The sequence below is a fragment of the Erigeron canadensis genome, chromosome 6 (assembly GCF_010389155.1).
Source record: "Erigeron canadensis isolate Cc75 chromosome 6, C_canadensis_v1, whole genome shotgun sequence".
NCBI classification, from domain to species: domain Eukaryota; kingdom Viridiplantae; phylum Streptophyta; class Magnoliopsida; order Asterales; family Asteraceae; genus Erigeron; species Erigeron canadensis.
Window position 1 is genome coordinate 1,696,983 of NC_057766.1, and position 15,225 is coordinate 1,712,207.

General features: G+C 34.4%; 3 protein-coding genes and 1 long non-coding RNA gene across 6 annotated transcripts; 1 reads left to right on the forward strand and 3 right to left on the reverse strand.

Annotated features, from left to right (window-relative positions):
• Positions 1-399: 399 nt before the first annotated feature.
• On the reverse strand, positions 400-2,052 carry LOC122605750. The gene is made up of 3 exons (XR_006324705.1): positions 1,847-2,052; positions 1,203-1,275; positions 400-657 (listed from the first exon to the last, which is right to left on the reverse strand). It is a non-coding gene; the product is annotated as an uncharacterized LOC122605750 (long non-coding RNA).
• A 527-nt stretch (positions 2,053-2,579) lies between these two features.
• On the reverse strand, positions 2,580-4,265 carry LOC122603045 (tabersonine-19-hydroxy-O-acetyltransferase-like). The gene is made up of 2 exons (XM_043775659.1): positions 4,182-4,265; positions 2,580-4,020 (listed from the first exon to the last, which is right to left on the reverse strand). The coding sequence occupies exons 1-2, from the start codon at positions 4,263-4,265 to the stop codon at positions 2,689-2,691; spliced, it is 1,416 nt and encodes a 471-aa protein (XP_043631594.1). The 3' UTR covers positions 2,580-2,688.
• Positions 4,266-5,871: 1,606 nt separating this feature from the next.
• On the reverse strand, positions 5,872-9,109 carry LOC122605510. 2 transcript variants are annotated; one of them, XM_043778463.1, is made up of 3 exons: positions 8,877-9,109; positions 7,820-7,929; positions 5,872-6,319 (listed from the first exon to the last, which is right to left on the reverse strand). In XM_043778463.1, the coding sequence occupies exons 2-3, from the start codon at positions 7,914-7,916 to the stop codon at positions 6,096-6,098; spliced, it is 321 nt and encodes a 106-aa protein (XP_043634398.1). In that variant the 5' UTR covers positions 7,917-7,929; positions 8,877-9,109; the 3' UTR covers positions 5,872-6,095. The 2 variants fall into 2 exon arrangements, with proteins under 2 accessions (XP_043634398.1, XP_043634397.1); XM_043778462.1 differs by having other exon boundaries at positions 7,820-7,938.
• Positions 9,110-9,956: 847 nt separating this feature from the next.
• LOC122605203 (30S ribosomal protein S17-like) lies at positions 9,957-12,038 on the forward strand. Of its 2 annotated transcripts, none has more exons than XM_043778105.1 (3): positions 9,957-10,181; positions 11,158-11,311; positions 11,684-12,038. In XM_043778105.1, the coding sequence occupies exons 1-2, from the start codon at positions 10,020-10,022 to the stop codon at positions 11,308-11,310; spliced, it is 315 nt and encodes a 104-aa protein (XP_043634040.1). In that variant the 5' UTR covers positions 9,957-10,019; the 3' UTR covers position 11,311; positions 11,684-12,038. The 2 variants fall into 2 exon arrangements, with proteins under 2 accessions (XP_043634040.1, XP_043634039.1); XM_043778104.1 differs by having other exon boundaries at positions 9,958-10,181; positions 11,712-12,038.
• Positions 12,039-15,225: the final 3,187 nt, after the last annotated feature.

The window sequence follows — 15,225 nt, forward strand, 5'->3', positions numbered from 1 at the left end:
TTTATAAACTTGTCCTTTTTCATAGAAAAATTCCTTCAAACTTGTTTTGTTTCAATAATAAGATTCTACTAATTTAGATTTTTCCCCAACACCAGCTATAGATAAATGGCTCTAGTTTATCCTAAGTAATCACAGTAAGTTTTAATTATGATATTACTGTATATAAAGAACTCAAGCTAGATTCTAGCTATGGTCAAATACTATATATATGATGATTTTGTGATAGAATTAACAATTGAGATTATAATCAAGCCTTTTTATCAATTAACAGGTCCATCCAAATTCAAGCCCAATATAAGCTCAATAGGAGTTCCAATCTAAAACTATATGGTAATATGTGTCACATCCCGTTGTAGCGGAAATACAGGGTTAACAAATAACTGCGTACTAACCAAAGGCTAATAGAAATTACATCCATTTAATACCAAATACAAGTCTAATACAAGTACAATCGTTCAAATGTGAACCCCAGAATATGGATACAAGTCATCCATATATGGAATTTGGCCCACTGAATACAAGATAAATATTTGGACAGTCTAGTACGATTAGAACTAATAAGATGATGGTTCTCATATGTCTGATGCTAATTGTACGTCCAAAGTCAAAAGAATGGCCGTAAAATGCCAAGATGATCTAAGACTTACTGTTGGTTACCTGAAAAGCATGAAATTTGAGATAATCAACTATCGAAATAGTTGGTGAGTTTACAGTGTGTTTGACCAAAGTTTAGTCGTCATTGAGAATACACAATGACATGTAGTTATTTAAGACAAGACAGCCGGGGACAAAATCCGACAATATATAATGACAGTCCAGACCTAAGTCCGACAATATGACTAATATGCCTCGCACAGGATTTCCCGTCTAAAGTGGGGTGCGGACCAGAACCATGACAGTCAGGAACAAAATCTGACAAGACAACCATTAGGATCTCATAATGGTAATAACTACATAAGGGGAACATTTTAGTCTGTCAAACACATAAACATTTAGTCACTAAGTCACATAGAACAAAATTTCATAAGACATGTATACACATTTTCAAACAGCCGTCAACATGGCAAACATAAGGCAAATGATTTAAATAGCCAAATCTCATGACATAGACAAAGACAAATCATTTATAAAGTAGTCGTGTATAGAACAGTACATGCTTTTCAGGCCCAAAGTAAAAAGGAAAAAGGGTGTCATAAACTCACCTTAGCGATCAAAGAGCAAAAGGGCGAGCAAACTTGAGAATGAGCAAATCTAGTCTCCACGTCTATTCAAAACCTAGGATATGAGTACGAATGGTGAGGATCAAATCTCACGACATCAAGTATCCTACATATAACTACTTAGCTATGAATCCTAGAATGCCCTGACAGAAAATATGATATAAATGTCCATTTTATGTAACTTTAGTTTCTGACTTCATTGACATTGTCATTAAACGTAGACTCACGTACTAGTCCATGTAAACAAGGTTCGAGTGATAAAGTTATCAAAATATGAAAATGTCAAACTATACAGAACCTCGCGGCGCGAGGCATGACCTGATTGAACCAAAAAAACTCATTTTTCGACCTTTTTCCGCAAACCAAATTGTTTCTAAATCAAACCCATTCATTATAACTAGTATAAACATGTCTAAGGTACTGAAAAACTATCCATTTCCCCAGTCATTTACGCTTCAAACACTTTTTGATTTCAGAGACCTAATTCTAGTAAAATCCCATTTGATCAATAAAACCCAAAAACTCATAATCATATTAAAAGCCTACTTATTAAATCAATCATAACTGAAATCAACCCATAAGATTAATTTAGACAAATTAAAAGTTTGAATAAAAAGTTAACTTACCAATCTGATATTCTTGAGATAAGAATGAAGAAGAGTAAGATGAAAATGATGAATCCTTGATTTTTTTAATGCTAGCTGACTACTTCCTTTAAATTCCCATATGATTTCAATTTGTCAAATGTTGATTTAGAACGGGGAGGGTGTCGTGTGTGTGTACTGCGCAGGCAAAAGAAAAAGAAAAGGAATGGGGTGTTTGGTGGATCATTTCCCTCCACAAACTGAACGGCCCATGTGGCTATATTTTAGATATTTTAATACCTTTAATTCGGTAAAATGCTAACGATTAAATACCGTATGACTAAAAGGTTATGATTTAAAATAAAGGTATTTTCCCTCGTGTTATTTAAATTAAGACGGGTCAATAATATTCCGTCAAAGTAAACTTTTAAAATATTAAGTCTAGATAGTCTATTTATTTTATACCAGACATAACCTTTAAATATTTATTTAAAGTTATTTTTAAGACTCGGCATTCGTCTAGATAGTTACGTCATCAGGATACGTCTAATTTGACTAAGTCAAAAGTCCAAAAGTCTAACAATTTCCACGTCAAAGACCGTCTAAATTAGACGAGATTACGATAATACTAAGCTCAAACGAGATTAAAACTAACTCGATGTTAATTAATTACGAGTTGTCACAATATGGTGATAGAAGAGTAACGCATAAGTTTATATACATGCTTAGAGTTATTTTAACTTACATATCGCTTGAGAAATTCAAACTAGTTGCTCATAAACAGAAGATAAAAAGACTAACGACAACAAGTACACAACCAAAGTTGTATTATTCTTACAGTTTTAAAGCAAAAAATTAAAAGATGTTTAAACTACTTTGCACACTTATAAGTGTGACATAAATTTCCTATCTTCGTGCTCCCTCGTATCTTTGTTGTACACGCTTTGAAATAGTCTCATAGTGTCTTCTTCGATGCTGACCACAGCTTCAATTCCATCTCCATCTGGCATATCGAACAACACGAATGTGTTCTTCATCGTCGCATCTGCAAGGGTAACCCAAACCGGACTACCCCATCCAAAATCAATGTCGTGAAAAGGACTCCTAACCATGCTACTACACCTGTAAACATCAACATCATCAAACAACTCCTTTGCATTGCCTGTAGATTTCTTAATACCCATCAACCAATTACTTAATTCAACATTATTACCGCCATTGCAGAGTCCTTTAATACCGTTCTTCATCTCAAGTACTAAATTGGATAGACTTGTTTGGCTACCATTATTTGATATTGTGAAGTACCAACTAAAGTTTCCTATACAGTTATATGGTAATGGCTTTGTCATTCGTGGCCGCATATTTACTAGCTGCATCCATGTAGATTTTCTAAAAGAACCTGTCTTTGCCATAGAAGCAACATTCACACACATGTAAAGATGTGCAGTCACAACTTCAACACTTGTAGGGTTCTCTACAAACCCGGCAACAGAATTTTTTAACTCCGCTATTTTCTTGGAACCAAAAGCGAACCTTTTTGTCACACAATTTCTACTTTGGTTCATCACAATTTCTGGTACGTTAAGTTTAAGATCCGGCGAAGGGATGAGTTTTGCCAGAATAATTGGTTCTGGTCTCATTTCACCGCGAGCCATAGCAGCCCAATCACTTAGAAAAGTACCATATGTGCACCCGTCTGCAACCTTATGTGATATAGTAAAACCAACCGCCATTCCACCCCCTTCAAAAGAGGTTACTTGAACCGCTACAAAAGGCTCACCTATGCATGACCCTTTCCACAAGAAACCTTCAGCAAATAGTAACTTTTGTCTCTCGAGGTTTGGATTCTGAAGGAAATCGGATAATGTACACCCTGACATCTTTGCTTCCACAAAAACAACGCCCTGGTCTCCGCAATCAACAGTGACGCTATCTTTTCTAAGTCTACCCGCAAAAGGGTAGTACATTTTTAGAGTTTCAGACAAAGATTTCTTCAAAACATAAATACTACTTCTAGTTAATTCGGACTTGTAAAGAATCAAGAGTGGAATATAGTTTTGGAAAGTCAGTTGATCGAGCATTGAAAGATTAAGTGTTTTGAGATGATTAGGGGTTGGAGAAGAAGGTTTGATAATCTCTTTGGATATAATCTCCATGTCCAATTTACTGAATTTTTTGTTGAAATAGTGATGAATTTTACAAAAGGCTTTACAAATCTAGGGAGTCAAAGTAGTTGTTTGTAAAACTAGTAATCCGGAATTTGGGAAACTCAGGATATGGGTTTTTTTTTAGGAGCCAAGTTTCATAAATCTGAGTGATACATGAAACTTTTTAGAAACTGGCCTTCCGAAACTCAGGTGACGACCATTTCTTGTACCCCGGCCTCTCCATGAACCTGCCATGTAATGAAGTCCCTTAGAAGCTCGGGGGATGTACACGCATTCTGATAGCTAGGTGTCATGTATCTTTAATTTGCCAGGTGTGTCATGTTTCTTAGCTAGGTGTCATGGGTGTCATGTTTCCTTTGCCACATGAAGGGAAGGCCTGAGTTTACATACCCAGGTTCTGGCTTCTAGCTAGCTGCATGCTCATTTGTTTGATAGTGTGTTAAAGTAATTTGATCATTCATCTGCCAACTTTCATGGTTCTTAAAAAAATATACATTATATAAATGCATGCATACACCAAACAACTTCATGTAAAACTTGCTCCCTTGAACACTCCGCCTGCTGGACAGAGCCAGAGCCATTACATATTTTTCAATTTCTTGTCTACTGGCCAGATCTGAGCCTGGCCATAACAAGATAACTTGTCCATTTAAGAAAAATAATTTATAAATGATGTTTAATTACTTCATTGTGTTATATGTATTGAGTTTTGATGTTTTGTGTTATATGACTGCCATGGATGAAAGTACTAACATACAACTTAACTATAACTAAGATATATGTCAATAAGAGTGAAGTTTTATACTACTACTAACCTACACTAAGATGTATATTAGTGTAAACTATATGTTAATGGGAGAGGATTCCCTCAAGTTCCCTAACATGACGTTAGGGAAATCTTGTAGCTTAGTTAACATTGAAATAGAGTGTCGATAAGAAAAGAAATACTAATTAAGTTGTATGTTTTCCTATCGACACTATATGTTAGTAGTAATATTGCAAAACTTATTAGGAGGATGAATCTACCCAGGTAAACTAGCTAGTTATTATTTTCACTACATGTATATGCATGTGTTACAGTTAAAATAATTTTCAACCACGCCGAGTTCCATTTCCATTTATTAAGAGGGGTATTGTTGAATATCTATGAACAGGTTCGTTGATCAAGTGAGTTTAGCCACAAGTAATCACTACAACAAATATATCATTTGTCCAAATTTACTTTGAAAGAGCGTGAGCAAATTTGTAAATTTTTTCACATTTCAAAATGTATATAATAACCCACATTTAAAAGTGTGTAAAAATCTAAAAAATCTTACTTTTTTCACACTTATATATGTAGGAAAAATAAGTTCACACTCAAAAGTGTGCAGAATTAAATTATATGTTCACATTTTCTAATGTGAAAAGTCAAATTGTAACACTAAATTTCTTCAGGCCTTTCTTCACGTTAGGGGGGCGTGAAAAAGTTAGGTGTTACAAATTAAGTTTCACACTTTTAAGTGTGAAAATGTTCATTTTGTTAATACATTTATAAATGTGTAGAAATTATGATTTTTGAAAATTCTTAACATTTCTAGATATGAAATTTTTCTAGGCAACTTAAAATGTGAATAAATTAACAAATTTCTACACACTTCATCAAAAGTGTGAACAAATATGTGTGGACAAATGACATTTTTGTTATAATGAATCTCTAATGGCCCGTGCAGATACACGGGCAGTGCACTAACCAAGCCTGTGTATTACACATATTATTTGCGTTATTGTTACATAAAACATACACTTGATAACGGTATGGTACTATAGATCAATGACTTATCCAGGTTTCTAGGCGAAGCTTCTAGCATTCCTAATTCGAACTTTATGTCAACTAATTGAAGACAGCATAACCATAACTTTATCTTTTTAAGAACAATAGAATGACAAATAGGATAAAGGCTCCTAATCACTGAACTGTTTGAGATGGTCAAAGATAGAAATTCAACAGAAAATTACCAAGTATGTACCTTTCATAAAGACATACAATGAACATAAGAATTTACAATACTGCATTTATAGGTTTAGAACGATAGGGCCCGTGCAAAATCAATCGTCTGAAAACTCACCAAATCAATCAGCTATTACTCTTCTTTTTTGTTTGTTGATAAAGTTTCCTGTGTTTCATTTGATACCAAGCGTTTGACACTGGCCTCAGCTTCTGAGACAAACTTAGGATCTGGCTCGTGTTTTTCAGAAGGTTCTTTCATTGCCAAATATATGTAGAATGCAATTACGATATTGACAGATATAACAGCAATAAACCCACTTACAAGTGTCAAAGAATGCGGAGACATATCAGTAAAACCTGTTGGAGAACGACGATGCAGAAAACATTTGTCAGTTTAAGGTGAATCATGTATACTTACAGTGACTGCATTTTATGTTGTAATTCTCTGCTGTTCTAGGCTACCCTTTTTGCAGTTTAGTAATATACATGCAGTGAACCAACTCTTTATAGAAGAGTTGGCCAGCCACCCACTACAAAGCCGAGGCACACCATGTTTACCCCTTAACAAATTGTGGGGCGCAAGTTCGAATCCGACTGCAAGCATGATTGAGGATATTTAATGATAAATATTGCTCAAGTGTGAGATATTTGGAGGGGTTTTACCGGGGAATGAGTTGTGCAACCTACGCCTGTCGGTACCAATTTGGTATCAGGGATCAGGGTGTTCCCTCCGATCTACACCTTTTACCAAAGATATATGCAGTAATTGAGCTGCCACATGGACAAAAAGGAAGAATAAAATGACGAGAAAATGAATAGCTTTGGAGGGGTTAGCTATGGCTCTTCCAGTCGATGGGTTTGGGTTTTGGGGTCTGGGAATTTTCTCAACCCAGATCAAGTGAAAACGAAGTCTTCATTATCAACTATAAGAAGTTAAGAACTCACAGACAAAAACAGAGAATCAGATATTTGGTTTGGGATCCTTCATAACAAAAAACAAACAGCCAAACTTAGTCCAACCCAAAGATAACCTAAATAACCATAAACCGAATTCATATATAAAACAAAGATGGTAGTTCATTTAGAGCACAAAGACAAAATAATGACTTTCTAAATCCTTATACATGGATCAGAAACAAAAGACTTGTGAAAACAAACAATAATTGCAGTAATGAGCAATTCCGAACAAAAAAAGGGGGAGCAAACCAAGATTGTTATGTTTGCGTGTATACCTCCAATATTCTTCAATCATGCATAGTAACCTACAGCTTAAAACTTTAAAAGAAGAAGTTCCACTATTTTGAAACCTCTCTAAAGGGTAACACACTATTTTTTGGGATGCAGAGTGTCTCAACTTCAGAGGCATTTTAGTTGGGAAACGCCTTCTAGGAAAACCCCTGTCACCGGTCTTGGGCATTTTGCTCACACCAAGATTTGAAACCCAAGACCTTTAAGTCTCAAGTTTCCCAAAATACCAATCCATCTATTAATGGTTGGTAGAGACATTTTAGTTAGCAAATGGTAAATTCTATAGTGAACATAACTTAGAAATGAAATATTGTTACAATAGTTTTTTCGACTTCAATAATCAGATAAATCCATATTTATTATCTCTATCACAAAAAGTATCCACAATAGATTCTGAGAATGATGAGTTTTTCTTATATTCAAATGACAACTTTAAATTTGGAAAACAATGCGTTTTTCTTAAATCAAGACCACTCTTTCTTCAACATGAGGGTGTACTAGATGTGACAAAATGGAAAGGTTACACTTGTACACTTTGAATGAGTAGGGTTGATCCACATGTATGTCCAATTCTTTACATTTAAGTCAACAAGTCTGAATGAAGCTTACCAGGAAGCAAATTATTGTTGAAGGCGTACAAAATTCCAATGGGAACCATCCACATCAACATAGATGTTACCAAGAACTTTTGTATAACTTTTGCCATAGTTGCCTACAAACTGCAATAACTGACAAACCATATGATTACCAAATTATTCAATTTAGCTTCAAGTACAACAGTAAGCTATCCTTAAAATTATGCAAACATTAATACTGTTTCATCAATTTACTTATGTTTCTTCACCAAATTAATAAACATATCTCCCTTAAATTTAACTTTGGTAATTTCAGAATAAGTCTGCTTGCAAGAAAAAGAAAATACCTTTACAAAAGCGACGGGATTTCTTCACAAGAAAAAAAAAAAGATAACGACACAGCTAAGGATTGGAGAAATGAAACTAGACAAAGAGTACTCTCTTGTGCTGCTGAGCATTCTTACTCATAGTATAGTTACATTCTAAGATAGCTTGTGTTATTACCGTCATTTTAGAAAATAAAATAAAAAGAAATATATATATATATATATCTGAACCTAATCCCGATTCATTGCTCAGTTAAAGTGGCGGAGCTACATGAAGGCCAAAATTGCCGTAGCAACCGCACAATTCCTATAAAACTCTATATTTCTAGTACCATTTTATGTATTCGTGTAGTTCAAAGCTAACTGGCCACCCAACAAAACATACACTTAGAATCCCATACTTTAACTCCAGAACTCGATTCAAAGTTACCGGTTTATTTTTATACACTTTTTTTGAACGGCATTTTAATCTAAATCTACTCCGGATTACACGCATTCTTGGGATGAAACCTAGAACTCTCGAAAAATTATACACTTGTTAGTATCTTTTAAGTTGTTCGGCCACCCGAGACCTAAAATTCTGGTTTCGCCACTGCTCGCTTAAAATTATGTATCTACTGTGTTATGTTATGTCTGTATAAAGGGTTTAGCGCGTCGAGAATATACATGATTATTATTTCAATATAATTCTATACTATATCTTTATATATATATATATATATATATAACGGCGGTGGAATACGGTAACAGGAAAAGAGAACTTACTTGAAGTAACAATTGGAAGACTGTCGGAGACGGTAACCGGAAATTGTAGACGGAAAACGAATCGTGTCTGACTTAAAAATTAAAATCTTGTAGGAGGAGGAAGAATAGACCGGTTGAAGGAGTCTATTATCCCCATTGATTTACCGGAGATCACTTTTGTCGGTTTGTGCGTAGCTGAATATTGAAAGGGAAAAAAATAGAACACACTTTTTTATTGGGCCGGTAACTTTCAATGGGAAACATTCTTTTGAAAGGAAAACTGGAAAAGCATTCTACAAAAGTTTAGGTATTTAAGCCTTATCTATACCCAAATCACTTTTTTTATATATTTGTAAAGTTTTTTTATTTAGATTATCAAATTTTAAAGTGTTCAACTTTGAACATCTATAAAAAAAAAAAATTACCTATGACGTTTGTGGATATAAACAACATCATTTGGGCTTTACTTGGAAAATAATTCATGAAATGAAAACCCATTCTACAACAAAAAGTCCTAATTATTCTTGAAATTTCAGTGTCGTCTATAGTTTTAAGAAACTCACATTTGTAAAAAGGAAAAATTTATATAAACGTACGCGTTATGTGAAGATTTTAAGAGCACTATAGCAACATAAAAACCTGTTACACCAATCTCTCATTCTTGGTTATTTGTTTTAAAATCGATAAGTTGCACCAATCTCTCATTCAAAGTAATATTATACTTGAGACAAAGGGATGATTATGAGAGTTGATAGAACCAACGGAATTGGATGAGAAAAAGGATAAGGCAAATATTGCTTATTTATATCAAGCATTGTCTGAGTAGCATTAAGTAAGGTTTACATATTGATTGAAATATAATAATAGTGTTACTTGTGTAGCTTAAGAATAGAGGAAATATGTTGTTAAAAATATAAAATAAAATAAAAAATAAAACATAGCTGTTTTGTTAAGTACCTAAAAAGAAGTAAAAAGGAAAAAAAATAAATGGGTGCCAAAACTAGACAATAATTTTGGTTAAGGGATACCAATTGTAAATATAACACACACAGACAGACACTCAAAACATTAAAAAAAACTACAGAGCCAGCCGTCATCCTTGTTTCATTTTGGGGTTTAGGGCTTTTGGGTGGGTTTTTGATTTGATAAAATAAAATAATAAAAATGAAATCAGTGACAGGGGTGGTGGTGTCGAACAAAATGACGAAATCGGTGGTGGTGGCTGTCGACAGGCTTTATCACAGCAAACTATTCAATCGTTATGTCAAACGTACCTCCAAATTCATGGCTCATGATGAACTCAATCAGTGCAATCAGGGCGATCGGGTCTGCATCTATCTATGTCCATCTCTCTCTCTCTCTCTCTCTCTCTCTCTCTCTCTCTCTCTCTCTATATATATATATATATATATATATATACTTGTTTTTATTATTATGATTATGTGTAAAAAGAACCCGGAAATATTTAGATGAAATTAAAAACATAGAGAAGTCAAGAATGATTTGGGGATGACCAAATGGGGGTCCTAGTGTCGTTGATGCCATAAATCCGTAATCGAGTATGGAGAGATTAGGAATGTTTACAGCCATGAGATTAGGGCTTGTTTTGTTGAATTTTAGTATGTGGTGGGTGGAGGAAATAGGGTCTTACATAATTATAAAGTAAGACACCCTCGAAAGCATAATTGGCGATCTTCGGTCATGATGATGCAAGATCTATGGATTTTGCTAACGTTTGGCTACAAGGAAAATAATTGTATGTCTGAAAACAGAAATAAAAGGGACACCTATTGTGAATGCTTGATCAGTAATTTGTTTAGCAAAATCATCCCTATTTGTACCTTCGAAATATTATGCGTTTTAGGCAGCTCAGTTTTTGTACTATGATATGTTTATGGTGATTTTATCAGCTGAACCATTTTTATTTTATTTTTTTGATTTGGTGGTATTTAAGTATGCAAGTCTCTAAATTTATGGACATAAACCGCTCTTGATAGTGAAGATTGTGTATTTTGGTATAACCCATGTCAATTGATGCTCTTCCTAATGTGAAGTTTGAACTCATGCTCATACACTGTACTCCCTCTGTCCCGATTTAAATGTTTATTACAAGAAAACACAATGTTTGAGGAATATATGTAATTGTTACTGTTTCAGCTGACCAAATGGCAATTATATCCCTAAAAAGACTTTTGCAAGTGGACATTTATTTTTGGGGTGAATTAATATAGAACAATGGACATATAAATTGGGTTCAGATATTGCAATTTCTGATATGTTTGTATCAAACTTTGGTTTCTAGGTTAGACTGGATCCTTCCAGGCCATTGAGCAAGAGGAAGAACTGGGTCGTTGCTGAGATTCTGAAGAAAGCACAAATATACGTACCGCCTTCCGCCGCAACTCCTAGTGGTTCAGGGAGCAAGCCAGCAGCAAAGGGTCCATCGTCATCTTAAGGTTGGTTTAAGGATATCTGTACTCCTCTGATTAAAGTTCATTCTAGTGGCAGGATTAAATGCCTACGATAAATGAATTTGTGATTTGTTTGCATAGCCACATCAGTCGTATTGTCATCTTAAGATTAAAGTCACGGGAATTGTATATTTCTATCATGTTTCATGTGAAGGTCTCTACTTGTGTGCTAAACTGCCTAGAGTTGGAATTTGTGTTGTCGTAAACTGCACATATATCTTTATGTAAACAATTACAATTTTGCTTTTGGTTCGGCTAAAGATTTTTTATGCATGTACAGTTTTTCTTAAACAAATTGGGTTTGATTATCATTCTAACTAACTTCGTATAAGTTACAGTTCATCTCATTATTTGCAGATAATGGCATTTTTCTTCTCTATATCAGGTGACGACTTATATCGGTTAACTTAGTTGCCTACAACGTGCTGCAGCTCAACCAGTGATGACATAGATATATTGGTTTTATCAGTCAAGGTTTCACTAAGCCATCTTGTTCCCTGTTTTATTGTTTTGTAGGATTTTTTGTTAAGACCCGTCTTGTTCGAGGGTTTTGGTATATTTAGGTGTAAGATTAGTGCAGTTTCTGAAAAAAGAACTGCAGTTACTTTAATTGCATACCTTCTGGCAATTGGATATGCATGATAATCAATTCATTTGTCTTGTGATGCTTGACTCCTTTGAATCATATCAATAAAACTTTGGATTAGTTCTACTTCTTTTCCTTTCTGTATGCCAAGTGACGCCTACAAAGTTAGTTCTGGAGTCGATTATGATGTTGTTAGGAATCAAATGTTGTCCATAAAATTAATGTTTGCTTGTGGAAGCATTTGGTGTATTGAAATATCGAGTTAACTGTTTTGTTCTTACTTCTTAGGTTGCAAAATTGAATATTTATTTAGTGAAAAATGAAACCCTTCAAAGTTTGCTTAAAAGGTATTTTTAATGTATAATTAACTGGAGTGTTTACCAAAAGAAAGGAGCTCTCCGAAAATAGGCGTATGCCACTTAGACAACGAGCAAATGGTGTTATCTAGTAAAAAGCAAAAGAATAGTTTGCTTTGTAATTGCCGTTCAATGGTAATATTCTTTGTTAGTAAACTTCCGTTTTAAATAATTGGGAAAATGAGAACTATAAGTAAACACATTTTCATCTGTTGTTCAATTCAATATAGGTGCATCTTTTTACCATCTTTTGCATCGAACTTTGACCGTAAGTATCTCACCATAGTCAGTAGCATGTCCAATCTATAGACTAGAGAAAGGGTATTATAGTTATTATAGGTAAATATAAAATAGATAGGGGGACATTTTGGAAAGTAAATGTTGAAACTTAAATTTTAGACAAGATGAATTTGCTTTATAATATATTATAGATTTAGATAACTAGATGGATGTCCGCATGATGCAGCAGTGATGGTGATAGTGACGAAGATACGGCAACGGCGGCAGTGGTGGCGACGATGTGCGGCTGTGACGGTGGTGGTGGCGTGATAGTGAATGTAAATTAATTAATAAACCCGTATATGATAGTGGAAGCAAGTCAACCTAGGTTACAAAGTAGTTTTGGCCATCTATATGACAATTAAGACAAAATAATCTAGTTAATTATATTTGCCAAGTAGTTTTATAAAATTGACCAAAACAAACAACAATAGGTTGCGTGTTTTGCGATATTCACTAGGATAAATATAAGTTCCTAGCAGGATCATAGTTATAAGTTGTAAGATCTTTATGAATAAAAGTGTGCGGAATCCACAAATATCCATTAGTAAAATACACATATGATTATACATAATTGAGATGATACAATATGTCACAACATAATAAACAGAATCACGAGGTAGCACCTCACGATCCGTGGACGACCTAAGCCACTATCTTTCATCGCCATCTCTAACCCTAGGATCTTTGCATGTATTTATAATGACAAGACACAAAACCCTAGTCTACACGGGCTGGGCTTCATAAAACGTGGACTTTTATGCACTTACGACCTCGCATCACTGTGCCAGTCGTATTTGCACGTAAATTATGACCTCACAAATGCTTGAGTTCGTATTTCAGCCCTTAACAGAATTCATATAGCAACGACCATAGATAGTACACCAAAATGTGCACTTACAATAAACACCATTAAAAAGATGTAAGTTTCTCACATCATAAAATTTCAGGAATTATGCAACAGGTAAACCCAACATACCAAAAAAGGTAGTATCACTTTTTTTGTTGAAGTGAAAATATAGCGTACAAATAAAATAGCATACCGAAATGCACCATCAAACGAAAGATAATTTTATATTACAAAAGTCTAACTCAAAAAAGTAAACGGTTAGATTTGACTGAATATTGTTTTCGGTCCAAATAATCTTTATCGTTTAAAATAGGATTTGGAGTTTTTTTGCTGCTGTCCAAATAATGCTGCTATGTGATATACGGAAGAAAATCTTCGAATCCTTGATCAATTAAATAATCTTTATCGTTCATACTTGGATTTGGATTTTGGGTTTTGGGTGTATACATATATGGATCTGGATTGTGGTACATATATGGATTTGGATTGTGGGTTTCGGTTGTATACACATATGGATCCGGATAGTATGCATTCTGGTGTTGACTTTGGCTCATAAAAGGATCTTGAAAGAATGGTTGGCTTGAATGAAAGACTTCCGGAATATCATCCATTAAATTTGAACCACTCATGGGTGGGCCTTCGTCAAATTCGAAACAGCTGTCAGCTGGGACCTCATTTAGGTCAAATTCGAAACATCTATCAGTTGGGACCTCATTTAGGTCAAATTCGAAACAGCTATGTCTGGCCGGCTCATTACCCGAATTGACATAATCGGGAATGGTTGAACAACTATATCTTGTTGAGGAAAACTCAACATGTTTTTTTTGTTGCGATTTCTTTGGTCGTCCACGGGTATTTTTTTGAACTCGCGGTTCCCGAATGTCGGTTGTACTTGGACTAAATATATTCTTCAACTTTCTTAACCAGCTCTTTCTTCCATCTTTGGACTACTTGTTGTAGTTTTCTTTAAAATGTTCCAGTACACTCCCACAACTAACATCATCATCTTCCACAGATGTTGCCGGTGAAAAATCTAACTTTCTCCAAAAGATGTCAATCGAATCCAATGAAATACATTGACCTACATTAAAAAATAAGTAAGTATTGTATATACAACTTTTAAAGAAATGTTATAAAAATAAATCTATCGTATTATACTTACCTGAATTTATATACTTCGAAAGTTCACAAGAACATGGTAACCCACAACTGTTGCGAAGTCGGCAATCACAATCTGAAGGGTCTACTAGATGATAATTCGTAAGAATTATATTAAGAGCTTCATTGGAAACAAAACCATGTAACATTTTGAAACATCGTAGATTGTGCTTCTGATAACGGATAATTCTGCTTTTTTCGAAGCTTGCTTTGATCGCCGTATGTTGAGACTGAACCAGACGATTAATACAACCCACAAGTTCATGCAAAGTGCATCTTTTAGATTTCAAATATTTCTTTAGGACCGCATGTTGACTTTCTACTCTATTGGTGTTGTTGTTTCCAAAATTGAGATGTCGATCAATCCACACAGACACAAACATTTCTTTGTATTTTTCCAACCAAGTTTCATTCAAATACTTAAGAACACCTAAATGGTAACGTAAAGTTGTATGAGAAATATAAAAAGAAAAAAAAATATACGTTGGGAGATTAAAAAAAAATGTTAAAGGCAAATATAGAAAACATACGTGGATATTTTGTCAAAAATGACTGAAGTTGATTGTAATTTTCCGTGTAAGAATCCATGGTTGTAGACTTCTCTAGTTTACTCCATAATTCATTAAAGTTGCTCCAATCACGTGTTGACTTGATAGTTTGCCTACAGTGG